Below are 26,705 nucleotides of genomic sequence, written 5' to 3'. Positions count from 1 at the left end.
GCACCTTTCTGTGCAGAAGAATGGGCTGCAAGGAGCCATCTGCATGCTCTACCTACAGTCCCTGCTCCCATCTCCGTGCCCCAGAGTGCTTGGCTGCCTCTGAGGGCACCAGAACAGCTCTGAACGCCAGCTTCACACCTTCCTGCCAGGACCAAACCAAGCTGCCAGGCGGCAGGAGCTTTGAAATTGCCTCCCCCTGGCCAGCATGGCACCAAGGAGCTGTGTCTTGCCCCCTGAGGCATCACAGGAGCAGCTTCCTGACACCTCCAGGCAGCCCCAGCTCCTCTAGCGCTGATGCCACGTGATTGCACACGAAGTGTAACGCAGCCAGCAGAACTGCATGTGGTTTCACTGCCTGGGCTAGCATCTTGGGCTGGACGCCGATTTATCAATCACTGGTAACATCTAGGCATTGTCACATCATAAGCATGAGGGTACTGAGGAAACAAGGAAATCAACACAGTTGCAAACATCATTAACACACTTAAAAAAAATAAAATCAAAGGAAGAAGGCCTGCTGCAAGACAGCCAGACAGCTGGTCTTTGCAGGAAAAGCTTCCTTTGTCTCGTGAAATTTCCCCCCCATCACCCTTAAATACAGTTTTTGGAGCAGCCATTCCACGAACAGCTGGGTGCCTTTGCTTAGGTGGTCAGAAAAAAAAGGAAGGCAAGCAGTATGGCTGAAAACAAAACAGCTGAGCGTTACCATTGTCTATCCTGTGCTCTCTCCTTTCCCCATCTGTATTTGCTAATGAAACTTGAAACTGTACAGATTTGAAAAAGAGACAGTCATCACAATTCAGGAATTCTTTCTGCTCACATTCAGAGGGAACACAACCTTAGACCCAAGGTTATTCAAAAGCAGATTTCTTTCAGAGTAAGTCCTCATCAGCTGCACTAAAGGTCTTTGAACATTAGACCTTTTTCTTCCTTCCCCCGGCCTTTTCATCCACCAATTATTTCTACGGCTTTCAGTTAGGGCGATGTGTCAACAGCTCCACTCCCCTAAAACAATAATTTAGCTGAAAAGGAGCAGCACTGAGCTCAGAGCAAGTACTCGAGGCCTCCCAAACACAGACATATCACATGCACAAAGACACTGCCACGCAGTGTTAACTTAGCCCATCGGATGCAGCATTTACAGACACTCTTCTGAAGTGAAAATACATTCTTTTCAGACAAAAATTCTTCCCAATCCCTTCACCCTCCAAAACAGTAAAAGAATATGAATGTTTTATCCGTTTGCAAATCCGTTCCTGTTATTTATTCCCTGAATAAACGTGACACTGAACAACCACCAGCTACCGAGGAGGAATTGCTCTCTTACTCGGCCAGAAGTTGTCGTCCTCCTTGCTCAGCACCCGTCTCTGGAGGCGCCCGGGCAGCCTGGCGTGCCCATTGCCCATCCTGCCGGAGTGCAGCGGGATGAGTTCCTCCTCATCATCATCATCCTCGCGGCCGGGCTGCCACTTGCTCCTGCTGAGGCAGCCGACCATGGGGTCGGTGGGCAGGCAGTGCACATAGGCGATCATTGTCAGCCGCTGCTCTCAAGGATGTCCCCGCTGTCCCCAGTGGCTACTTGGGAGCCGAAGGGAGTGGCCTGCTCATAACCCTTGAGCGGACGCATTCAGGGCGCTGTGAAGGGAAAGATTTTCTCCTCCTGCGCTCAGACAGGCTAAACTACTTGGTTGTGCTGCAAACGGCGCAGAGCCAGAAACCAGCGGCTGCACGGGGCTGCGAAACGGAGGCATCTGCCCCAGACTCCTCCCGTCCTGCCTCTGCCTGAGCCTGCTGCTCCTCTTAAGCTTTATCCCCGATTATTCAGCACCCCCTGAACTACAGGTAGCAGGGCCGTACGCAGACGGCCGCAGCCAAGGAGCTTATTTAAAGCTCACCGTAATCGCCGTGACACCGACAGCCAGAGGGCCGCTGCGGGGCAGGGATCTGCCAGCAGCAGGGGCATTTGCATTCTTCCAGGCTGCAAGAGCAGAAAAGATACATAGAATGAAGAAAAAAAAAACAAAAAACAAAAAACACAGTGTGGCAATTTCCATGCTTGGGTTTTAGGAAGGACACCCCCTTTCCCAGTCGGAAGCACAGCAATTGCCACCAGAGGAAGCAGCAGGTATCTTCCAGGTTAGGCTGCAACCAGGTTTCTGGCTGCACAAAGAACCAGCAGTTCCCAGTTCACACCCAATTAGTACTTCATAAATAAACGCATCCCCACAACACCTCTAGAGGATAGGCATTACTCCTATTTAAGGATGAAGCCGGTCTCAAAGGGATTTAGGAACCTGCCCACAGAGAGGAAAAGCCAGGATTACAATTATCCTGGGTTCTTCCACCCACAGGCCACCAGCCCGCAGCACCTCTCCCAAACGCTGCACTACTGAGGACGTTTCCACGCTGGTTTCCACACCAGCCCTAATCTCGCATCCCCTGTGCTGTTTGCCTTCAGGGCTCGGGAATCGTGCCCTTCCTGCGCTGTTCAGCCAGCTCAGCACGCTCAGACTGGGACAGCAAGGGAAACAGCACAGACACGCACCCTGCACAGTCATACATCCTCAGCAGCTTTCTAAAGTTTGGGTTGACTTGATATTGTTTGACTCTTGGCCTGCCTCCTTAACTCCTCTTCATGGATGCTCTGGTCTCAACCCATACCAGTCATCAAAGCTACCGCTCTACAGTAGTGTCGGGTAAGTATTCATGTATTTTAGAAAAGGCTTTTTTGCTGTCTTGTTGGTATCAAGTCAGACACAGACCTGCTGCCACCTGCACCTCCAGCCCCATCCCAGAACACCACGTGTGTATGCAGGCTGCCTGCGGGCACTGCACCAGGGTGGCATCCAGATTCAGGCATGCAAAATGCACAGCACCACCCAGCACAAACCGTCTGCAAAACTGAGTCAACGGGGCTGGCAACGTGTAGAAAACTAGCCAGAAAATGGCTGGCTTTGGTTTGTTTTCGTTTAATGTTCTGCTACTTTGTGTGGTGATGTGAACGAAATATTTCCACTATATAATGTTTTATAGACACCTCACCGAGCTGAATCTCAGCAAACTTGCCAACCGATGAAAACGGGTCTTAGAATGACGAGTGCCAGAAAACTTTAATGAACAGAGATGAAACAAGCCCTGTCCCGGGAAAAGTCCCTGTCTAAAAGATGCACAAAAGTTGGTGTTTTGTATTTATTTCTGCTGCACGGCCTGCAGACAGAAACATTGTCTTTTATGAGGCAAGAATACAGCTGGATTTATGCTATGCTTTTTATTTTAACACCTCAAAATCATGTTATCAAGTTGTATTTCACAAGCTGATGTCATCACAATGCCATGCAACTGTTACTTGATGTGAAAGCGAGGTGTAGTTGTACCTCAAACCAATGGTGCTCTGTAACACGCAGTGCTAACATGGGTGCAATAAAATGGTGGAAAATGGCAAAATTCAGTGTTCAGCAGACAGAGATGTTCCCAAGCACTTAACAAGATAACACAGGATAACATATTGGCCTGCAGACCCAATAACATTTAACACGCGCTTCTCCAGACTACAGAAATGCTCCATTAGCCATGTTTTCAATGCGCGCTCACGAAGGAAGGCTGACACACGATAATGGGATCAGGGCTGAAATCCAGTTTAACAAGTATATTTACCATATGGCAGGCATTAATGTCCACACAATTTTTTTTTTTTATGTAAAGAATAAGTCTGTTCTTCCCTGGAGCCTGGAAGGCCTTGGTACCATACACGATACAGGATCTGATGACGGTGATGGCCTCAGCTATTAGCAAAGGAGGAACCATAATGAGTTAGGAAGAGGATGTGCCGTTCTCATGTGAGGAAGGCATTGTGTACCTTGCCAACTGCACCTTAACAAAAAACATAAAAGCAATTGTTTTATACTGTAAACGTATGGAGCAATAATCCGAGTCAAAGTTTCACCTGAAATCTTACCATAAAATTCCTGATTGAGCTTCACATAGTCTACTTCAACTAAAGGGTTGTTTTATTCTTTTTTTTTCCTAAAAATCACAGAAGTGAGACTGATCATTTTTCTCAGCCTTGAGCTATTATTAATATAAAGATTTCCCTAAATAGCATTTTATTTCCTTTATTATTCTTTTTCACGCTGTTTAAAAATTGCACTATTAGTAATTCAAGTACAAATGTTCTGAGCAGATTGTTAGACACACGTGTGCATCCTTTTATCAGCATATTTCATGTTTGCTAAGCCATCTCTTTACAGCTTCTCGGGCTCTGTTAGGGAGAGTTTGAATAATTAGAGAGCAAATTGATTACATTATACTGGAAACAACATTTGGTCTGAAGAAAAAAGGTGGTTAAGAGTTTGATGGACACCCAAAACTGTGACTAACTTGGTGATTACGAGAAACAAAATAAAAAGACAACCAAAGAAAACATCAGCCCTCCCATTAGACATGCCTATGTGCTCCTGACCTCCCAAACCGGCAGAGATACTGATGACTTATTACATGTAGGAGTTTTAAAAGCCTACGGGATGTGCATAATGGAAACACAGGGGATTAGGAATCACAAAGTATGGGCACGGCAGTCCTACCCTGATATCAACATAATCCTTCCAAATATGCCACATGAGAAACTTGATCATGGGTCTTTACGTACAATTTGCAGATCCTCTGTGTAGAAGAAAAATAGTAACATACACAATGTAGTAAAATAACAGCATCTCTATCAACACCACGCACAACCAAACCATCAAATCTGGTAATTTCCAATGCGAGCCCAGCAGCCACATGTGAAATTAAAGGGAGGTGGTAGAAATCCGCGGGGATGAACTCTGCCCTCATTAGACAGCGACTCTATTTATAACCGCGGAGGGTTGATGCATTCTGGGCTTTTCAGCTGATCAGCTGGAGGGTTGAATTGTAGTTACAGTTCTTTTTAAACCAACAAGCAAACAAACCAGTGCATCTGAAGCCCTGCCTCACGTTTGCTAAACACACAGGAGTAGACAAAAGCTGGAGAATTTCACAAAGAAAGGAAAAACAAAACCCCAAACCCTTGAGGTATTATAATTCTTTTTTTTTTTTTTAACTGAAAATGAGTATGTCAGACAGGAAGGGAGCAGGATGTACCAGCTTTACAGTTTCTGAAGCAAGTCAAACATTTGAAGAGCTCTTACAATGCTGAGACATCAATGAGCACCGGAGATGAAGGGGCCGCGGGAGGGGCGGCCGCCCTGCAGCCAGGATGTGCACCAAGCTTCACGCTGCTCCGAAAGCTCTCTCCACACGGCCACGTTCACATTCCCTGGCATTAGCACCGTCCATGAATACGTTCACGGGATTATTTTTATCAGATGCTTGCTATTGTACAGCATACATCAAGCTTTTAACCCTTTTTTTTTTTTTTTTTTTAAGGACGTAAGTAATAAGGCCTGTGCAGCTGGAAGAGCTTGAATGGCACGGCAAGACAACAAAATGCACTTTGTAAAAAGCTACGGCAACTGATGCTGGCAACTGTGCTGACAGACTGGGTGCCAGCCCCTGAAGGCAGGCTGTGGTGGCTCCTGGTGTCGGAACTGCCAGCCGCAATTTTTGGGTGCCACCCCTGGGCAAAGCTTAGCCCTTTGCACGGCGCTGAACCTGCAACCCACCCACACAGCATGCACCCGTACAACTCGGGCACAACAGGAAGACAGAAAGCAAACAAACAATGTAAAAATGAGCAACGTGAAGAATCAATGCCCTGGTGAAAAACAAAAATGTCTTTTAAAACCCCCCTGACAGAAGTTTCTTTCTGGTGCTCTCTACTAACTCCATCCCTATTAACAAAACAGCTCCTCTGGTTTTGTGTTCACTCTGAGCTCAAAATTAACATGCTTCCCTGTAAAACCATGCAGAGATTGCTCCACATACTTTTGGTATCTTTGCTTCCAACAGCCCTTTCCTGCCTCTTTATATACAAACCTCTTGTGCTGAGCTGTTACAATGTGGAACAGCCTCCCCGCATCTCCCTGCCTCATCAGTTCTCAGCACACCCATGACTCTTGCTTTTATACCTTAATTTCATTTTTCCTTTGCTGTTATGTAGTAGCCCTCTGTAATTATTTTTAATCCAATAAGTATTTTGAGATATGGCATACGTGTAAGACGCTGGAGGAGGAGAAGCACATGTATTACATTATTGGCAGTCCCTGGGCACTTAAAAATACACTTGTGTGTTGCAATTGTTCATCTTTCAATTTGAAAGCCCAATTAAGAGCAACAAACAGTGTCTTTTGTTTGATATCAACTCCTGATCGTATTCAAACAAGAAAGCAAATAAAGCCAGCAGTGAAGGCAGTAGGCAGATCAGACAAATCTTTCTGTTCTTTGCCGGTTTAGCTCTGCTGCCATACGGAAGCGAGGCTTTTGCTGAGGTGAAGCGTTTGGGGTGGTACCTTTTGGGAAGCGGACTGCCACTGGGAAGGGGGGCAACGCACCCTTGGGTGTGAGGACGGGGACATCAGAGAGATGGAAGCAATTCCTGGCTTCAGGGGTGAGGTCCCACGTTTCTGAAAGTATGGAGCCCACCATGGTGATGACCCACCAGAAGCCGGGGGAGCGGGCGGCTCCCAGCCCGGATGGCCACGCAAGTGGCACCACAGGCCCGCACGCCATGCAAACAGAGGAGACATGGCACCGGGAGCTGATTTCACAGCCTGTGCTAATGGCAGCTCACAGTGGTGGCAGGATTGCCCAGAGCAGCTCTGCTTATTAACCTCATTACCGTGGTAACAGAGAAGGAAAGAAGCCACCCTCCTGACCCTTCTTCTCTCACCATTCTTGCAGATTAAGAAGCCCACGGGGGGACACGGAGCAGCAGTGACCTCCCTTCCACCCAGCAGCTCAGTGAAACATGGGACTCCACGCTTGATGAAGGGGGGTCAATAAAAACCAAACCAACCTGTGCTGCTTCACAAAAGCCCCCACCGAAAGCCCCCCACCAGAAGGCTGCAGCCCCCCCAGCCCATATCCATCTGGAGAGGAGCTTCTCCGCCTGGGACTGACACCACCACTGCCCTCCACACGTGGTGCCACCTCCCGCTGCCTCAGGCCGGGGCACAGCCCAGAGGCTGAAAAGATCCAAAGCCCTATAGAGAGAGGTCAATTTTTGGTGGATGTTCCTACAGCCATGTCATTTTCTGCATGCTAGAATGCCTCAGTGAGGTCGGTGCAGAAAAATGCTCTTATCCTTCACACTAAAGGAAGAAAGAAGCGTGGTTTTGCTAATATTTCAGCCGCACACTTGCTTGGCTCTGGGTGTCCCTCCCAGTGCAGCCCTCGCCACCTCCCTGTCCCTCAGGACCTCACAGCCACCGCTCCAGGCTACGCGCCCTCTTCCCATGGCACTCGCTACTGCGGGCGTAACTTTTCACAGTCGTCGCTGGCTGGTTAAGATAAGGGAGTTTCATTATTTTTTAACACACAGCTGATGAGGAAAGTAACCCTGTCACACGCTTCTGCCCGCAGCCTAAGGAAAGCTTGCGCCTCAGCAAAGAGAAGCAGATTGAGAGAGCTAAACCAATATTTTATATCAAATATCACCACATTAACCTGGAATGGGTCAGCACGAAATTTTTAATCTAAGGCATCACATTTGCTTGCAAACGGTATTTATGCAAGATAAGCCAGTTAGAATTAGCTTCTTAGGAGTTACGGCTAGATACGGCCTGCATACTTTACAGCAGGTCACGTAAAGGCTTTTTAAAAAAAGTAGGTAAACTCTTGGATTTGCAGATCATGGCAGAGGAATGCATCAAATTCCATTAGAAAGAGTAATGACAAAAATATGTGGCCATTACCATGGAAAGATTAGGTTAATGAGGAGCAGTACAAAGTAGCAGTATTTCAATCCAAGACAAAGTTACACCCTAAGAATGTTCTTCTTGAGTCCAGGGATCAATAAGATATCCATATGCTATGTAAACTTTTAGTATCAATTACATAGTCTTTTTTTTTTTTTTTTTTTTTTTTTTTACCAAAAAAAAAAAGCATAGTGATTTGTCCGTTTTGCATCTTCTACAGCAGACTTTCTGGAGTGCTGTTTCATGCAGAACACACCGTTACTGGCTGAAGGCAATTGTTCTTACAATTACAATATCTGATTTGGCAACAAAACGATTAAACACAAGTGTTATAGCTACTCCAGCCTACCAATGCCCTTCTTTTTTGGCACCTCAAGTTACTGCTCTGCAAAAGAATACAAGTGAAATGGTGAGCTTCACAAAATCGTCTGGGAAGGGCAGCCGTCTGTGTACCTGCCACAGTCAGCAAGCAAATTAATATATTCCGTTGTCTATGGGTTTCAATTTCTGTCTGTTCAGTAGCAATAATAATACTGTTAACTCTAAAATTCCAAGCAATACCCTCAAAAATAAGACCCCCTCTAGATTACTCTCCCTACATGCAGATATTATTGGGTCAGGGAAGAATTTTGCATTCAGCATCCTTGACTGAGCAATGCAAAATGTATCTTGGCCCATGTCAAAAACACAAACCATGACATAGTAAATTTATATAATTTCCCAAGTCTATGCTTCTGGTAATTTCAGAATTATGTGTTATGGAATTACAGATTTTGACAAAATACATCTTCCTCAGACTATTGATCAAGGTGAGTTTGGAGCTGAACAAATCATTATAAACTTTGATGCTCTTCAAAAGAGTCACTCAGCTTTTACATGTATTTTGTCCCTCCCAATAGATTTCTTTTTAAAGAAAAATGACAGTAAAGCCCCACAAATTAGGATGATAATTCAAGACTAGGTTTCAAAATTTTAGTGGAAAAGTAAAATTATTTTAAACTCATTTAAAAGAATCCTTTAAGAAAAGAAGACAGAAGAGAATCAAAATATAAATGGACATAAGATGGACATATGTGTTTTGGTGTGTTTTTTTTTCATCAAATCAAAAGATAAACAGCATAACACCTCCTTATATTGTGTAAGAAAGCAAGCACAGAAAGCCAGGTTTCAAAATCTACAGACTTAATTACATCCCAGGTAGATTTCAAGTTAAAATCAAACAAGAGTTTTTATTCTTTGAAATTCCAGCTAAAGGATGAAGGGAAATATCTCTCTGCAGGCACTATTGCAAAGACAAAAAGCACCAGGGTCCCACAAAGATAGCAAGGGGCTGGCTCAAGCTGCCCACTGTTGAGTTTCTGTGGATAAAGTTTCCAGGCATTCCGGTGCATGCAGGAAAACTGGTTCTGACTGATACTGATCTGCAAGCCTGGGTTATCTGGGGTCTTCTGATATTTCCAACCTAAAACTAAAGAGTTATTTCAGCTCCAAGATTTTAAGAAAAACACCAGCAAAAAAAAAAAAAATCCTTAAAAAAGATCCACAGAATTATCCAAACAAGGGCTGTGCACACTGGCTATTTACTTAGCACTTAGCAGCCACAGGAATCTCGCCTTCAAGAAACTGCACTTTCGTGATACTTCAGTCACGCCTTCTACACAATCAGGTTCTCTCAGTTCCAGTGATGAATCTGTGGTGTGTTTTATTACTTTAAATGTAAACATAAATGTAAATTTCCTAATGCAAATGGCTTTCGCAAACTTGAAGTGATTAGCCCACGTATCCACATGAGCTTGTGTTTATGTGGAGTCTGATAAGCAAAGCAACCTCTCCTCAGGAAAACACCACAAGGAACCATCAGAGACCTTGGAGCTACAAGCTGCTTGGCCCACCAGGGTCGAATACACCTCGTGGCAGCAGCCCCAGGACAGCCACGAGGCAGTGGCACAGTCCTCACCAGTCACAGGACATACCCAGGGTCCACAACAATACAATTTTGACACTTGGACTAAGGAAAATAAGGCTTAGAAAAGAATCAGAAACTGTTTTCCAAACACTGTTTGAGCACGTAAAATAGTCCAGCTCCCCCCCCCCTCCCCCCGTCCAGCTCACCCCCTTACTTAAGTATATCCTTGGCCTCAATCCTGCCAAGGATTGTTGCTGCCACCTAGAAATCAGCCCACAGCAGCACACAGGAACAGAGTTTCGTAAAATGAAACTTCATGGCACAGAAAAGTGTTGTTTTCAAACCTTCAGAAGGCAACGAAGAAACCAAGAGAATTTGACGGCTTTCTTTCACCTTTTCAAAATTGCTTTTCCAAAATTCTCAAAATGTAGCAGTATAACAGAAATGCAAAATAATATTAATTTCTAAAATTCTAATTAAGGTACAACTGGTAGTATGTTCTTAGTAATTCCACAAGCTTCATCACTCCACACACATTCCCAGTTCTCCCTTCCTCCCTCCCTCCCTCCCTTTCTTCCTCCCTTCCTCTCAGCATGCTGCCAGGAGTGAAGCTTAAAACCAACTTTCATCCTTCTTCCTTTGGTGTCTCCATGAGCTGCCTGTTTTCCAGCAGGCACCTGGCTTGCATGGGGAAGGACAGCTATCCACAGGCTGCTGCTGCTCAAGTGATGCCTCCTGGTTGCCAGCAGCTACAAAAACCTCTTGAATTCACCTGGTGTACGAAAATGTGACAAGAAGCATACTGATGGATTTAAATGAGAATGGGGATGGATTAAAAAATTGGAAGGGGGACAGGGTGCTGTGCTGGAAAGAGAGTTTTATTAGGAGGATTCCCAGGCCAAGAAAGACCTTGTAACAGGCAGCCTACAGAAAGATACTGCGGTGTCTTGCCACATGTGTAACTATAGCACGTCACAGGTAAAGGGCAAGGGAGAAACTGGTGGGTGTCAGCCAGGTCTGAGGTCCCTGTGAGAGCCGGCAATCTGTAAAATACAACTCCTAAGGAAGGCAGAGCGCACCCAGTGCTAGAGTAAGAGAGGAGAAGCCCATTGGGCCCGATCAGCCTGAGCTGGCAGGATTTCTGCCTCAGCAGCACCTGCAGCTCCGTGAGGGGAGCGCCTGCACACCTGCCAGCCAGCTCAATGCCAACGGGGCCTTGCTCCCCACCTGGGTCCAGTGTGGCAGAACACCACAAAGCTGCCACAATTAAGCACATGAGGAGATCATTATTCCTGGCCCTCACATCCCCAGACCTCCAGGTAGCCGAACGACCTCTGCCACAGACCCCACTTACGGGCTCTACAAATTCTAACTTACACTTTACCCAAAGTTATCAAGAGCCATCTTAAAAACACTTCTTTGTCCACATTATCCTGTTTGGAAGTCTGTTCCACAACTTCCCTCCTCAGATGGTTTGGGACCTTTTAATGTCTGACTTCAATTAATCCAGAAGTCACTCGTAACCATTCATCTTGTGCCAACACAGGCCTTTAACTTGAGCAGGTTTCCTCCCTCCTTGTGATATTTACCTTCCAAGCTACCAGCTAGACTAAATAAGACCTGTGTTTGTAATCCCTCTGCATCAGACCAGCAATTAAGCTTAAAATATTTTCAAATCTGAAGGTCCAGATAAGTTACACAAGAGCTTTAAGTGCCAGAAACATTTTCTGGATTTTTTAAAATATAGATAGAAAAGAGTGGGATGCTCTAGAGGACTGGAAGTCAGGCAACACTGGGATAGCATTAAAATAAGATGCCTGGGGTAATTATAGACTGTTTCACCAGACATTCACCACAGGCAAGATCACAGCTGTGGCAGGACTTTGAATAAAAGAATTAATAAAATTTCCATCTCTTAATGCCAGGCAACGTGCTTTCCCAGGAAGCAGGTCTCCCATTTGACAAAAGTTTATGGCATTTCCCCAGAAGCAACACCAGTCTTCTGCACAAATGCTGCTAGGGGAAAAAAAAAAGCCAGTGTAGACAAGTGACAAGCATGGGCAGTACGAATCTGGTAATATTATACTTAAACAATGTGAAATCGTTACTAAGCTTAAACCACTGAAAAATGTGGGGAGATATTTATAGGCTCCAAGTATGTGCACGCTCTTTTAAAGACCACTTCAACATGAAATTCTTTAAATACTTCTGTATCCCATCAGCTGCGCACGCTACTTTTTGCTTATGTTTTCATATTCTCTAACCTGCATGCTTTTGCTGTTTAGAATTAACAGAGTTGGCTTCTTGCTGCAATTTGGCAGAAATTTGCTGCCCTCTGCTACTGCAGTGCACAGCAATCGCCATCTGCACTGTGCTCACCAGCCCCCAGGTGACTGGGGGTGTTAACAGGTATTGCTTGAAAGCAAACGTTAGCAGGTCAAGGAAAGCAGCAAGTGATCTTGCTATGATTCATTTACCATCAGCCCCCCTTCAGGATTGCAGTGTTGTGTCAGTTGTGCAAGCGGTTCTTGTTGCAGCCTGCAATGAAGTAGGCATGGAGCAGAAAGGCAGGGAATGCATTAAGTGCTCACATGGAAGTAAAACTAGAGGCAGAAAAAAGTTATGTGTTAATTATCTGTTTGTGACAGTAGACAAGTCAATTTTCAAAGAGTCTTAAAGACTGAACAACAACACCTGAATAAACCAACTGATCACGAGCATCAAGTATTTCTGTATGTGTTTACACCAGATTGTTTAAAAAACACAAGCTGCAGTCACCTACTGAAAGCCAGGCACGTACAGAAGCCTCTACTGACCTCCACATTTCCAATTATCAGCTAAAGGTCTGCTGAAGGGGAGGTTCAATACTAACTGCTTTCACATCCAAATCCATGCAGCTTGCGTTGTCTCCATGCCAATTTAGCGTGAGTTTCCCCCTGCATAGCAGGGCAAAAGACCCATGTACCCTGAGGAGGGCTGGCATGCCTACTGGAGATTTTTATCTAATGCCTGATTATATTCTGCCCTGTTTCACCCACTGCCATCAGTGTTCTTAAAATTTTAACGGAAAAAATACATGCCCACACCCTGTTCTGTTACCAAAAAAGGAAAAAAACACAAACACACCAAACAAAAGGCATTCATTTGGTGGGGTCTGAGCCTGTGCCATTTGGTGGCCTCTGTCAGGGCAGTCAAATAAGGCAGCCCAAAGGAGTGTAACAACATGCTTACATTTGGTGAACAAATGTATTTACGGGCAATCTCCAAATAATGGAAATGAGAGCTGGGGAACGCAGCTCTCCCCAAGGGGTTGTCACAGCAGGTGTGGCACAGGGCTGGGCACAGACCCAGAAAAAAAGTGGCAGAGAAGGTGTGGGCACTGCCTCGGTGCTCTGCTGCCTTGGAAACTCGCTTCACTCTTACATATGCTGCCCTCCTTCCAGTGTATTCCCTTCCAGAATGATAAAACATAGAAATACGCGGGGATCTGCAACATGTCGGAGCACCTGAGCAACTTCAGTGAGGATTTAATTATCTAAACCTATAATCTTCCTTTCTTTATGCTCTATTTCATTCTGCAGTTCCAAGCACAGTTAGAAGAACGTCCTATTCATTGCTCTCTAATACGAGGAGGACAGACCCATGGCAGATGCTGTGAACATGCTTAGCCACGTATGTATCTCTTCACCTCTACATCTCTCCTTCCTTCTGCATGGGGTAATAAAGTTCTTGCTTAATCGACAAAAACTCCAAACTTCAAGCAATCTTAAACACTCAAATCTCTTCAGTATCAAAGCAACAATTGGTTTGTTTGCTCAGCACGTGAATACGCCACGTCTGACAGACCTCTCTAGCTGTGCATTGCCATGTCAGGAATTCACACAGATGTAATTGTTAAGACCAAGCTATGTGAAGACTTCCCCTCGGTGGCAGGCCTCAGCTGCATCACAGATGCACCAGGCAGTGATCGGCTTGGACAGGGACAGGAAAAGAAGTGGCAAAGAAAACAGCTTGGAACAAGCACAGCAGGAAGAACCCGTGAAATACCAGAGAAGCAAAGAACAACAGCAGGGCTCTTCTTTCAGAAGCAGGCTTACTAACTCCAACAGTCCCGTGCTTGAGATTTAATTCTGATTTGCCTGTACTAATTCTACATTTCTTCAAATTGCTTTTAGAATTACAGATGAGAAACGTCCTCACAGTTACTTACACTATTAAAATAACGCATACGACATTAAAAAAAACAACCACAAAAAGAATGGGTCTGACTCACAAGCCCAATTGTGATAACACAGAACTGAGACAGGAATAAAAAAAAAAAAAAAAAAACTGAAATGAAGTCAGAGGAACAAATACCACACAATCAATCAGCTGCTTTCTTAGGCTTAAAACAAACACTAAATTCTGCAAAGGATCTTCGCTTTGACAGATTACTCCATTTAGATTACTGCAAGTCCCCTCCCTCACTTTGGCTTGCTGTTATATGAAAGAATTAAAACTTTAAGCAGAAAGAAATAAAAAAAAAAAAAAAGCAACTTGTACACATTTTGGCTTGCCCAGTTCAACTTGGAAAATGCATTTGTTTAAAAACATCAGAGAAAATCTGTTTCTGATTTCAAACATTGGATATTTTATGAGAACATTGCCAAGAAAAGAATCCAAGGAATGTCCTTACATGCACAGAACACAGGAGACAACTGGCGAGCAGTCCTGTGATCTTTAAAAAAAATTCAAAAATAAAAAAAATCTGCATTTCTACCATGGATCCCTTCTCTAGGGAACAAGCAGCACATGCCTGGGATTTTTCATGGATAGCTTCTATCATAACTTCTTGCTATTATTAGTATAAAAGACTTCCCTCTCAAATCCACAGCTGTAAGACAAGCAAGGATGGAAAATACTTCCCAAGTGCAGGCAGGCAGTAAGCACACATGCTTGCTTTACAGCGTTTTCTTGGCACCCTTCACCTTCAACAAAAACTACGACCCAAAGAGAAACTCTAGGCAAATATTACAGAAACATGATCTCATTTTTCAGCTCATGCCAATGAACCAAGGCTCACGACCCTTTTAGGAATTAATTCTTTTGGGAGAAAATGCGTTTAATTCTTCCATTCGTACATCCCCAACTCCAAACAGCCCTAACCATCACACCGCATCGCCTCTTCTGAGGATGCCCAGCTCTGAACAAGCCCCGAGGTGGCTTGAGCTGCTCATGGCCAGGGGAGCCCAGGGCTGTGCCGAAGAACTGGGTGCTGCTGGCATGAGGGTACAGCACTGGGGCCACCCCAGCACCCAGCGCAGGAGGGCTCGGGTCACCCTGCCAGCCGGGAGGAGCTGAGGTGCTAGGTGTGTGTGGGCAGAGGGCCAGGCCCCTAAACCTACATGGAGCCCTGGTTTTAGAGCAGGGATTTCATCACTGATCCTATGCATGCCGACCGCATCCACACCCACCTAATACACCTCAGACTCAGTCCCTAAACAAACTCAGTGCCCATCGTTTGTCGTATCAAGGCTGCTCATCACAATCAGACTGAGAAAACAACGTGGGAGTCAGGGCAGCACGTAAACAACCGCACCACTTCTCCCAGAGCCCTCAGAGCCTAAACAAAAACAGTATCTGAGAGACAGACCTGCTGTGCAGTTTCAAAGCCAAACAAATCCTCCTCCTCAGTAAAAGGAGGGGGGCAAAACAACTTCTCTCCATCGCATGTTAAGGTTAACAGGAAGAAATCAGTGATAGCGCCTTAGCTGATTTTCAGGATCATGATTTTCAAAACCACGTTAATAATGTAATACACAAAAATTACTGCTTCTAAAGGTAGGGAAAAGTCTACTACAACCTCATAAAACAGTGTACAGCACAGTGGCTTAGAGAGAACGCTATGTAAGAGCATGCAAATAGGAAAAAAGTAAAACATGGCAATCACAATATATTGTTATCCAACAAAACTCTCCAGTGCCTTCACTGTTTTGAAGCACAGCCCTAAGATGGACCTTTGCACCCGGAAACTAGCAACTTATCCAGAAATGCAATCTGAAAATTTAAAAACACTCTTTCCACGCATTCAACCTGAGATTTAGAAAAAAGCAAGCATAGTTCAGTTTTATCATGTACCTTTCTGTACAAAGTCATCTGCTGAACATCTCTGAAAACTTTACTCCTTGGTTCATTTTCTATCAGATGCTCTAGATCAGAGAAGACTAAGTCTTATTAGCTGCCTAGCTGCCCAACTCCCTTGAAAAAGTTTCATCTATTATACTCTTTATTTAAACAATAACTTCTATTCTGCATCTCTACATTAATGCTCTAAAAAAGCTTCAGTTGTCACCGTTTCTAAACTCCAGTAATCCACTGAGCTATGTCATGAATTGCAAACCCCTTGCTCTGCAGGTAAAATATTTAAAATAGAGGTGTTTTGTTTTGTCTGTGGCTTTGCTGGTGATTTTTTTTTTATTTTGTACACAGTAGCAATTTAATTTAAGATAAACTGATACACAGCAAAATTGTGTCATTAAATTAATCCAGGTTTTGTCTAGATTCCCTGACTGATTGACTAGCAATTAATTCATTAGTGTAAAATTTGCAGGAAAGGAACTTTATTTCTGCTTTTTAATTAATGATTGGCAAGTGTACCAAGGCCCTTCATGGGGATTTTTCACAAATAAAAGACATTGGTAGAGTGAAAATAGCCAACATTTCAAAGCAACTTAGAGAGAAGAGCAGAAGCTTCTGAGCAAGGGTTGATACACACTCAAGTACTTAACTTAATTGCGATCTTTTCACAGGGAAAGGACATTTTTTACCACTCCTAACCCCTTCCTTACAACAGCTCTCTGCTGTCACCTTTCAACAAAGGCTTCTTACTTTCTTCAGTAATAAAAGGAGAGCAGCACTAACACGGATTTTGAATGAAAACAGAAGTACAGACGTTAAACAAAAATAATGAGCTTTTCTCAGTCTATTCAGAACCACGTTCTCAGGAAGTCCAATTAAACAAAATAAGCATCTCCCTTCTGCCTTGGGCATGCAAACTCTTGTTCCTCTGCTATGGCTGTGCAGGAGAGCAGCAGGGGTTTCCATCAGGCGTCCGCACCACCGCAGCACCACTCCCTGCTCCTCTCCGGGCTCTCTGCTGAGGCCCACATGAGTGGGGCCATGGCTGGGCCGCCACAGGGCCCTCCCTGCTCCGTGCAGGAGCCACCACAGAAGTTCCTGCGATGCAAAGCTCGCCCTTTTGTCTGCCGTGCACCGTCCTGCAGGATTCGATGCAGGGCCGCGATGTCCCACGCCCTGCACGCAGGAACAAAAGCGGCGATAAATCCGCACTAGCACATCGCCAAACAAAACCCTCTGGCCGCGCAGCCCCTCACCTCTCGGGTAGAACATCCCACAGCAGTCCCATCCCCGGTGCACGCTGCCTGCAGAGGGAAGGCAGCTTAGGACCAGCGGGGAAAAGGCTCCCGGTCCTATCCCATGGGGCCCAGCAGGCCCGGGCCCCAGCGCATCGTGTTGTTGCAGTGTCGCTGCTGTGGGCCCTGAGTGGTCTGTGCTGTGCTTTTGCATACTGCTTATTTCTGCACAGGACACCTATAGGAAGACAAGCACTCAACTTATATTATTTTTATAAGGGTGACAAGCAGCTGCCACCAGCCCCATTGCTTACTGTTGATATTTGGGTCTGTACGCAGCACGCTAAATTAACGTGGTGTTGACCAACTGCTGTAGGGCCTGGCCCTAAACAGCAAAGAAATAGAGGAAGTAGGGAGCATTCCCTAGGGTAAGGGTCAGGGCAATCTCCCTTACTAACAACTGAGAATCGCAGCTCTCTCCAAATGCATTAGTTGTCCTGAAATTCTTCATGTAAAGCCAAATTGTGATAAAAAACACATGTAAACACATTATCTTTGGGCAGAGCTCTAGAAATAAATAAATAAAATGGCCCAAACACCTCAAAAGCAGTAGTTTAGGCCACAGATGACAAAGCAGCACTAATGAGATGCCAAGTACCATTAGCCATGCTTAGATCTTAAATATCACATTTCAGGGATCTGTCACCATGTAAGAGAAGTTGCTTCATTTTAGAGCGGGCTAAGAGCAGACTGCTGTGGCTGAGATGTGGAGACATTACAGTGGAACAGCCCCAAATCCAGTTTTTATACAGCTTAGCCTGCCTTTTTTTTTTTTAACTCCTGATTGAAAGGGTACTTTCTAATTTCAAGATTTCCTTATGCTATTTCCTTGTGCTCTAAGAAACAAAAGGCCCTTTCTGCCTAATTCCTTTTTCTGGTGTTCCAAGCACACACGCATTGTTTTTGCTGTAATTCTTCAGAGGGCTCCAGGAATACACTTGATAGAGGCCAAATAAACAGAAACATACTGGAGCTGGAGGAAGGTTCCTTGGATACCAGAGGGATTTAAAGGTCCAATCTTGTTAAATCTACTCATTAATTACCTGGAAGAGGAAGTAAGAAGCACATCAGTGGTATTCACAGGGGACTGGGAGCAGCTGTGAACACGCCAGTGGGGACTGAGAAACAGCACAGCAGATTCTAGGGGAATCACAAATAGGAGCAGAAAAATATTGAAAAGCGACAAAAACGGCAATCAAGCCCACACAGACACAGGGGGGAAAATGTAAATAAAACAAGTCAGAGGATGCCATCTACAGAACAGGGCTGTTGTCTGAGAAATCAGATGCAGCCCAGATGCAACTTGGTAGAGAAGTGCTGAAAAGCCTGAGGTTGCTCTGGGCCATAGCACCAGTAGCACATGCTGCTCAGGGCGGGCTTGGGCCAGCATCCCCCCCTCAGGGTGGGCCTGGCTGCAGCAGAGACGCTCTCCAGCAGCCTTTCCCAAGGCAAACTCTGTCCTGTTTGACAACTCCCTCTCTGCCCTCATCAGGAGCCAAGTGGGGAAGCCTGAATGATTTCCCCACCTTCCTATGTCTGTGGGAAAGAGGGAACTCATCCAAAAAACAAACAAACAAAAAAACAACCAAGAGAACAAAATTAAAAGAAAAAAAAAAATCAAACCAGGAAAGCCTGAGCTACCAAGCATGGGGTCTTTTGAAGTGCCTCTACTGTCCCATAGGATGTCAGTCATGGGGTCAAAGAAACAGCAAGGAAGAAAGAGCTTGCCTTTAAAGCCACTGGTTGGGGATCAACTTAGCTTCTATTCGCATTCCCAGTGCTGCTCCCATAGCTTATCCAGTGATGGTTTAAGGCAAAGCACATGTGCTGCTGAGGAACTACAAAGCACCACCACCTCATTTTTGCAGCGATCCCTCTAAATGAGAGTTGCCATGGTGGCCACATGCAGAGCAGGTCCAGCTGATGGGGGGTTGCATCAGTGGATGTGTAAACCATGTAAAATGTTGGTTTATGTGGGTGCTCTGGGAGCCCCCATGGGAGAGGGGAGCTCTGAAAATAGGGATGCATGTTCTCCATCTCCCAAACACCCCAGGTAGTTAGACCTGCCAAGGAACAGCCTACACAACCTGAGGGGTCTGGATGCTCTCTGGCATCTGTGACATTTGCAGGACCTCACACCTGGTCCCGAGCCCCATCAGGAAAGTGGTTCTCTGACTGCCCACCCTGCGTTGTGCTGTGTGTGACACTAAGCAGCCAGGCTTCCCCTTGTACTGGGGTGCTGAACTCTATGGAAATAATATACAAATGCCTTCCAAGAGGCAAATTATGAAGTATAACTGACTGAATACAGCACCATGTGTCAAGCTGAATAGGAAGAGAGAGCTGCAAGTGTGAAATGGTGCCTCTGGGAATGTGAGTGCCCACCACACCTACCACATCAGGGCAGAAGCAGAGGAGGTGATGCCAACTGCTGTGGCCACCTCTCAGGAGGACACTGCTCCTGCTAACTGGATGCTAAACACACTGGTTTGATAGAGCAGACCATGACTGACACATGGAGAATTACGCTATTCCCCATACATAACCATGTTTTATAAGGGCTGGTAATGGTCATCTGAAAAGTTTTAATCACATGAAGTCGGGAGGTTTGACATATCAAAACACGTCTTCCTTGCTCTCAAGTCAAACTTAGTTAAAAATATGTATGTACTCGCAGCATTTGGTGCTACTAATGATCGCACCATTAAAACGAGCACAGAAGAAAGCGCAGATGTCTGCCCAACTCAGGGTAAAAGGATCAGGACTTGGGCACTTTCTGTCTTGCTTCACGTGTTTCTGTACCGCAAAAGCACATCCCAGTGTGACCACCAGCCAGCAGGGCTGTTGGGGTGTCTAATTAAACACTTCTTCCTTTAGAACCAAAGTGGTCTGTGGAGACCTATGTTTCTGATACCCTGGACAGGCGCCAACTATTGAAAGAGGTTTTCTAAAGCCTGAATCACTCTGACACATTTCCCTTTCAAACTGTGCGTAAAGCACACAAACAAAAAGCCCTGAAAAATTATCCAAAGAAAACAGATAGAGTAAAAATACAATTTTTGACTGTCACAGTCCCACACTGCTTGTCTCCAGCCAGCCCCAGCACTAAGAAAAGCCAGACCCTGAGCCTACCAGGCGTGGTGGCCACATGGGTGATAAGAGGGGCGAGATAAAGGAGGTCAGCACCAGGATATGCTTAAAGGGACAGCATTGACTTGGACACCGAGCACTGGCTGAAAATCTATTAGCTATTATTTTGGTAACTAGCATTGAACCTTCTCCTAACTGCAAAGCAAGAGAAAATATTTTGCTATTCTCTCTTGCACTTGATATGATTGTATTACCAGTTCCACTCGAGGAATTTTTCACTGGTTAGGGTGGAGTTTCCTCACACAGTGAGGGAGGAAAGAAATATTTTAAAAATTATTATAGACGATGAAATTGGTTTGGAGAAGGTCACAGCAGACCTGGCAAGACAAACGGCTTATTCAGATGATGAGGCTGGAAGTCTGTCCTTCCAAGCAGAATCCACCGTGAGTAATTAGAATAACTCCATCAATCCGTTTCAAATAACTCAAACTGATAAACATTTGCCCATAATTAAAATTATTTCTAAAACAACCTTTTTCCGATAAAACCTCTGAAACCACTTCAAATTGTTTTCTTAGAGAATTAAGCCTAAAGTGCCATCATCTTACCTGAAGGAGGCATCTAGTTCCACTTCATATCTCCATTCAGGAGCCAAATTAAAATTCTTTATTTATCTATCTGTTTGCTTCATCAAAAGCAGCTTTTTAAAAGACAGCTTTATTTTTATTCCTATAATGGCTATAGCTATACTGGCAGAGTTTTCACTTAGATATTACAGACAGCATTTATGAAATTGTGTTATGGTTTCTGCCTATTACAAACAAAAAGTTCTTCTGTAATAAACCCAGGAATTCCTGCAGGTGCAAAGTGTTTGGCATTAAAACCGACAAAATGAATGATTTTCAGAAAGGGCTATCTTCTGCCTTAAGTGAGGAAGAAAACAAACAAAATGAAGTCATGAATTAGTTTGCCTTATCTTTTGTTTGCCTTACTCTTCAGACCAAGGGCACAGAAAGGACAAAATCTTTGTAAGAGTTGCTGCAGGTCAAGAAAGGCATCCACAACCAACTTCTCTAAATTCATTCAGGAATTTATTTGCCACAAAAGGTGAACAAAGAGGACAAAATGTATAAAGGCTCCCTGTATGAACAAGGAGAAAACTAGTTGTACTGAAACTGACAGTCCTAAATTTTGAGAGGCAAGAGTAGAAATTCTGATGAAAAAGCCTGGAAAAACAACAGGCAATCCTGTTACTTCAATGTGCTGTTAAAGGATCTACTTTTAAATTGAAAACAATATATAATTATATTTTTCAAACTTGTGTGTTAAATTATCTTTGATTAATTGATGCAACAGAGCTTTGTCAATTGTATTTACTTTTAAAATGAAACAAAAAGAAAAATCCCCAGGCACCTTCGTTTGCCCACTCATCTGTGCATGGCTCCAGCAATACCCCATGGGGTACCATGATTTCACACAGGTTGCTCCTTCAGACCGACAGGGCATTTCACCGGGGCTGCTGAAGAATGCTCTGAGGTGCTGGGAATATCAAAACCAAGGGTGGCAAGAAGGGCACCTGGAATTACTGCGCTATCATCCTCTTTGTAGGCTAGGAGGCAAATTGCACTTTAAGAGGTCAGAGCAACAAAGGCAACTGTACCCCTGTGCAGAGTCCTACCAGGAAGAGCAGAGCCGAACAGGCTGCCCCCTCAATAGGCACAATTATGACACGAGGTAATCAAACACAGAACAATCATCCTAAGCTCCCCAAGGCTGTCACACAGAGGACAAACATGAGGAAACAAACAGAAATACCAGATTCTCTTCTGGTCTGGGGAGTACGACTGTGCAGGCAAACCATCAGAAATGGCTGGGAGCAATTTTCATTCACGTGGTCAAAAACACTCACCCAACGAACCACAAATAGTCCTCTGAACTGAATTAAGCTTATTAGGCCTGCAGTACTTCAAGCTGTTCTCTTTTGGGACACCCAAGTCCTTGAATACAAACGTAAAAGTATTTGCACTTGACACTCGCTGTCCTTGGGCTGCAAACTGGGCCAGAGCATTCATCAGGGGCCGTGCATGGAGAGGGATGCAGCGGCAGTTTGTAGGTTATTACAGCTCTGAAGTGGGAAATACTCCTGAATCCGCCCATTCCAGCTCTTTCCAAGCTTTCTCCCAGGCGTTTGCTGTGGATACCCCCAGGGTAGAAAAGCTCCTGCTTCTTTGTGGAGGCACCAGCACGTGTGTGTGAAGTGTCAGCACAGGGCAGGGAGAATGAAATGAGCTATTTCTTGTTTGACCTGATTAATTTAATGGGTTTGCTGCCTTCCCCTCAGTCCCAGCTGAATCACAGCCTACCGGTGGCGGTGGAGGAGCTGAAGTCTCCTTGGTGCAGGCTCAGCTCAGCCGCAGCCCTTGCATGGGAGCAGTGCCATGTGTGCACTGGTTCCTGCCGAGCACAGCGAGCCTCTCCCTTGGCAAAAGCGGGCCGAGTTGGCCACAAGCTGAACGTGTAATTTCATACCTGGTTCTGCCACCGCACACCACAGTTACCTCACTTCCATTCTGAAACGAATACACTGTATTGATCTTATAGGGCGCCACATGCATTACTCCAGGTTAATAAAATTGAGCTAACAACCCCTGGATGGAAGTTTCCATATAGCGTACACCATGATGTACTCAGGCACCCTCACTCCTCAGCTGTTTGGCACTGTTGATGACAACAGGGAAAAGCAAATTTAAAAGAATCAATGGAAATTGCAAGCAAGTACAAACAGACTTCACTTTCTACAAGGTAACTACTATTTGCAACTACAGCCTCTACTATTCATTGGCTTCTGTACCTGTTTCAAGCACTGAAATTGGGCATGACTGACTGAATCCATGAGCCTGGTTTTTCTATAGCTCCCTCTTTAATTAATACAGTCAACTTGGGAGCTGCCTACGAGAGAGCGATTTGGAGTATTCAGAGTTCAGGGATTCAGCCACATCTCTGCCTCCCTCTCTCCCTCCCGATACGCAGGCACGGCAGTGCACACACACTTTCCTAACTTTGTCAGAAGCCTTCTACTCAGTTCTCACATCTTTTCATTTTGGGTGATGCACCTGCAAATGACACACCGGCTGAAACGCATTTCATTCGCAGCTCACCGCTCCCCTTGGTGCGCTGCAAGTTCCTGGAGACTCAATGTCCAGGGAAACCATCTGCTTCGGGAAGGTGCAGTGCCAAGGTGCAAGCTGCCTCACCATATGTAAGGGAAGCTCCAGAAGGAGCAGAGGGTGTACATATTAATTACCTCCCTTTGGGATGGAAAATATGCCACGCTCTTAGGTGTCCAATGTACACGCTCACACTGGAAATGCACCTTGCGTAGACATCACAAGCACTTAAGTCTTGCATTTTAACAGCTGCCTTCAGCTCTGGCTTTGGAGCAGCAAGCTACACGTGAGGTTATAGTGCAGTTTCCATTTCAATTCACCAGAAGTAGACGAGAGTTTTCAAGCTACAAGTGGAAAAAAAAAAAGCTTGTAAATAAATTAAACTTAAATTAAATAAAATAAATTAAATGTCAGCAAAAAAAAAAAAAAGCAGATGAATGGATTACTGGATGGAAAATCTAGAGCTTAATTAGCTTTATTTTTATTGAGATTCTGCAGACAAAAGACAAGAAGTAAACATATTTCACAGTTTAAATTACAAGCTGTCAAATCCCTTTTTCAGAAGTTCCAAATACAGTATGAGAAACTAAATACACTCTTGCAAATTTCATTAGCTTCAGTCATTAAAAACATTCTTAACTTTCAAACTCACTTTTTTTTTCATTTGTAATACAAACTGGGAAAGAAAAAAACAAAAGGAGCTATAATATTTACCAAGTCCTGCCAGAATGGTGAGCTATGACCACTCCAAAGACAGACTCCCTCCGTTTTAGGGGACAATCCATGAGCAGCTGGCTAACAACTGCATGGAAACAGCAATTTTCGTATATGCTGTTACTTTATTAGCAGGGAGTAGGAGAGCGCATACAGTGCATTGTCTCAGCTCAAACATGGCATACAAAACCTGGAAACATCCAGCCTGCTTTATACGATACAGAGAGCTCAGAGAAAAATGTGAATGTCGGGAGACATCAGTTTTGCCCCTCTCCTGAGAGGAAGCATTTGCCCAAATTTTTCAGCCTAAGGATTAGCTGGATTTAAGAGAGAACTAGAGGTGTCCTGGGAACAAAACAAAAGCTGTACGTGAATCATGAAACACAACTTGAAACAATTCCTAAAGCTGAAAACCCATACAATTAGAAGGAAAACCTTGGTACCCTGTTCATTTCTTCATCCCTGCAAAGAAGCCAGCAAATGATACGCTCTTCTGAGAGGTGTGCTGCTCTGCCTACTGTGCTAATCTGAACGTCACGTAAAGCTGAACTGCAGGATAAATTGGGTTGTGATGTCCTTTTAACTTCGGAAATGCCTTAAGTCAGGTGTTACTTAACTTGCCCGATTTGCATTTCCCAAGATTGTGGTCGTCTCCAGGGACCAACCAAGAAAACTCTTAGTGGAGCTACTCTGCAAGTGAAATTCAGGAGATAAACGCAGGCAGTGTCACTTCAAAGGTGAAGATACAGCTCCATAATAAGAGGTGTCAGCCAGCAAACACCTGAATGAGCAGCACAGAGCTGCCCAGAAGGAGCTAGCATCTGCCCTGGGAGCCGCAGCCAGCAGAGCTTCAGCCCTTACCTGCCCTTCACCTACCAAAAGCACACTGAGACAACAGCTCCAGAATGCTGATTCCCTACAATAACTCAGTACAAGCATGTTCTTCCCAGCTCTTTCATCATAACAAAAAAATTCCACAGTCTCCTAGGAGATTAAGACCCTTCAGCAACATAAACTTACGTGAGTAAGAGGTTACAGCTCTTGGACCAGACAGTACGCAGACAGCGAAAGCAGCCACAGCTATTTGCAGAGTCTGCTCTGAAACCTGCTTCAACAGAGGCTGCAGCTCACCACTCACCACGTCCTGGAGAGGAACAGGTCCACGGCACCCCAGCCCACAGAGGGAAGGATGGCAGTACCTGATAAAGGTCACAGCCACCTATTTTTTCTCATTTCAATTTTCACCTGAAAGGTTTTGATTGGATGACAAAGAGCAATTATAATTATTTTATTGGATAAAAGATATTTGTGGAATAAAACTAGCAAGGGACTGAAATTTGGGAAGATTTTATGAAACAAATAGCAATGACAGATGAATCTACGTGTTTTTTTTTCATAAAACAAAAGTAGAGAAGTACATCTGAACAAATGATTCCATGACACGTATCAACTTTACTTACCTGAACTTAAAGTTTCTGTAGCTTACAAATTTTTGTTCAGCAAACCCACTTTCAGACTCCCACGTTTGGCCATGTTTACCAGAAGACACGGGAAAGGACAAGTTTGGATTAAATTTGCCATTAAGTGCAAACATCCAGAAGTCGGTACTTGGAGCTGCTGTTAAGTGCAGAATTTTCACATAGCTCCAGCTGTTCCACCAGCATGAAAAGTTTTGATTGCCACTGTACAGCACTGAAGCTTTAAACAACCCTCTGCTGCTCAACCATACAGTCACACGAGGACAAATAGCACGAGCCGCAGTGACTGCAGCCGTGTCTCCGCTCCCAGCTGAGAACTGCTTCCATAAACGCACAGCATCCAATGGTTTCAACCACACCATAAAACTATGATACAAACCTGACCACACGGTCAAATTCTTAGAACTGCTGCAAACACATAAATACATCCAATTTTACCTTTGCAAACGGAGCTCACCTGGGAAAGGTAAGGTATGACAAGAACGTACCTTGTCATACAAGGAACAGGTATGACAAGACAAAAAGCAGCCTTTGTATCAAATCACTAATTTTTTCCACTTAAACTTTTAGATTTCTATGCACTTCCTCACACATAGAATATTGTGTGTCTATAAAACATCCGTTTCTTTAGAAAAAAAAAAAAAAGCCTTCCACAAAAATGTATATAAAACATGCAGTATGTATTTTGGAGCTAGTCCAGTCGCTGACACAAATGCTTTTTGAGACTTCCATAAATGATTATTTATGATCTTGCCCAAAGCTTGAAGAACTATTTTCACAGACACACGCCCCCCCCCCCCCGCTACAAACCACCACATATTCCTGCACCTACAAACGCCAGCAGCTCCCTTAGGCTTACAGGCCTTTATCTATGCATTAACTGACACATTTTCTCCCCCTTGAACACAAATCTTGTGCAAAAAGCATGCAGAAAAAAAGCTCTGTTAAATAATTTTGTATTAGAGAAGTATGGATTCAGCAGTCCTGCTTGCAGAGACTTACCAGTTCTTGTTACTCTTGCATCTCATCACTAAGGAAAACGTGATTTTCCACAAAATCACCTCAGTCAAACTGGAATACTTAAGAACTGTGTTCATGATTTAAAA

The 26,705-nt window shown here is 44.5% G+C and overlaps 1 protein-coding gene across 9 annotated transcripts in view; it reads right to left on the bottom strand.

Annotated features, from left to right (window-relative positions):
- The window catches only part of NHSL1 (NHS like 1), a 162,933-nt gene that overhangs the window by 64,052 nt on the left and 72,176 nt on the right, over window positions 1–26,705 (bottom strand). Inside the window, exon 1 of one of the 9 annotated variants that reach the window (XM_027454453.3) lies at window positions 1,328–1,547. The exons of the other annotated variants lie outside the window; for them this stretch is intronic. Coding sequence (XP_027310254.3) covers window positions 1,328–1,532 — 205 coding nt within the window. The 5' untranslated portion in view covers window positions 1,533–1,547. Of the gene's footprint in view, window positions 1–1,327; window positions 1,548–26,705 lie in introns of those variants that run through there. 9 annotated transcript variants of the gene reach the window in all.

Source organism: Anas platyrhynchos, chromosome 3 (assembly GCF_047663525.1).
Source record: "Anas platyrhynchos isolate ZD024472 breed Pekin duck chromosome 3, IASCAAS_PekinDuck_T2T, whole genome shotgun sequence".
Taxonomy (NCBI): Eukaryota; Metazoa; Chordata; class Aves; order Anseriformes; family Anatidae; genus Anas; species Anas platyrhynchos.
The sequence above is the reverse complement of the archived record's forward strand: the minus strand, read 5'-3'. Positions and strand labels throughout refer to the sequence as shown.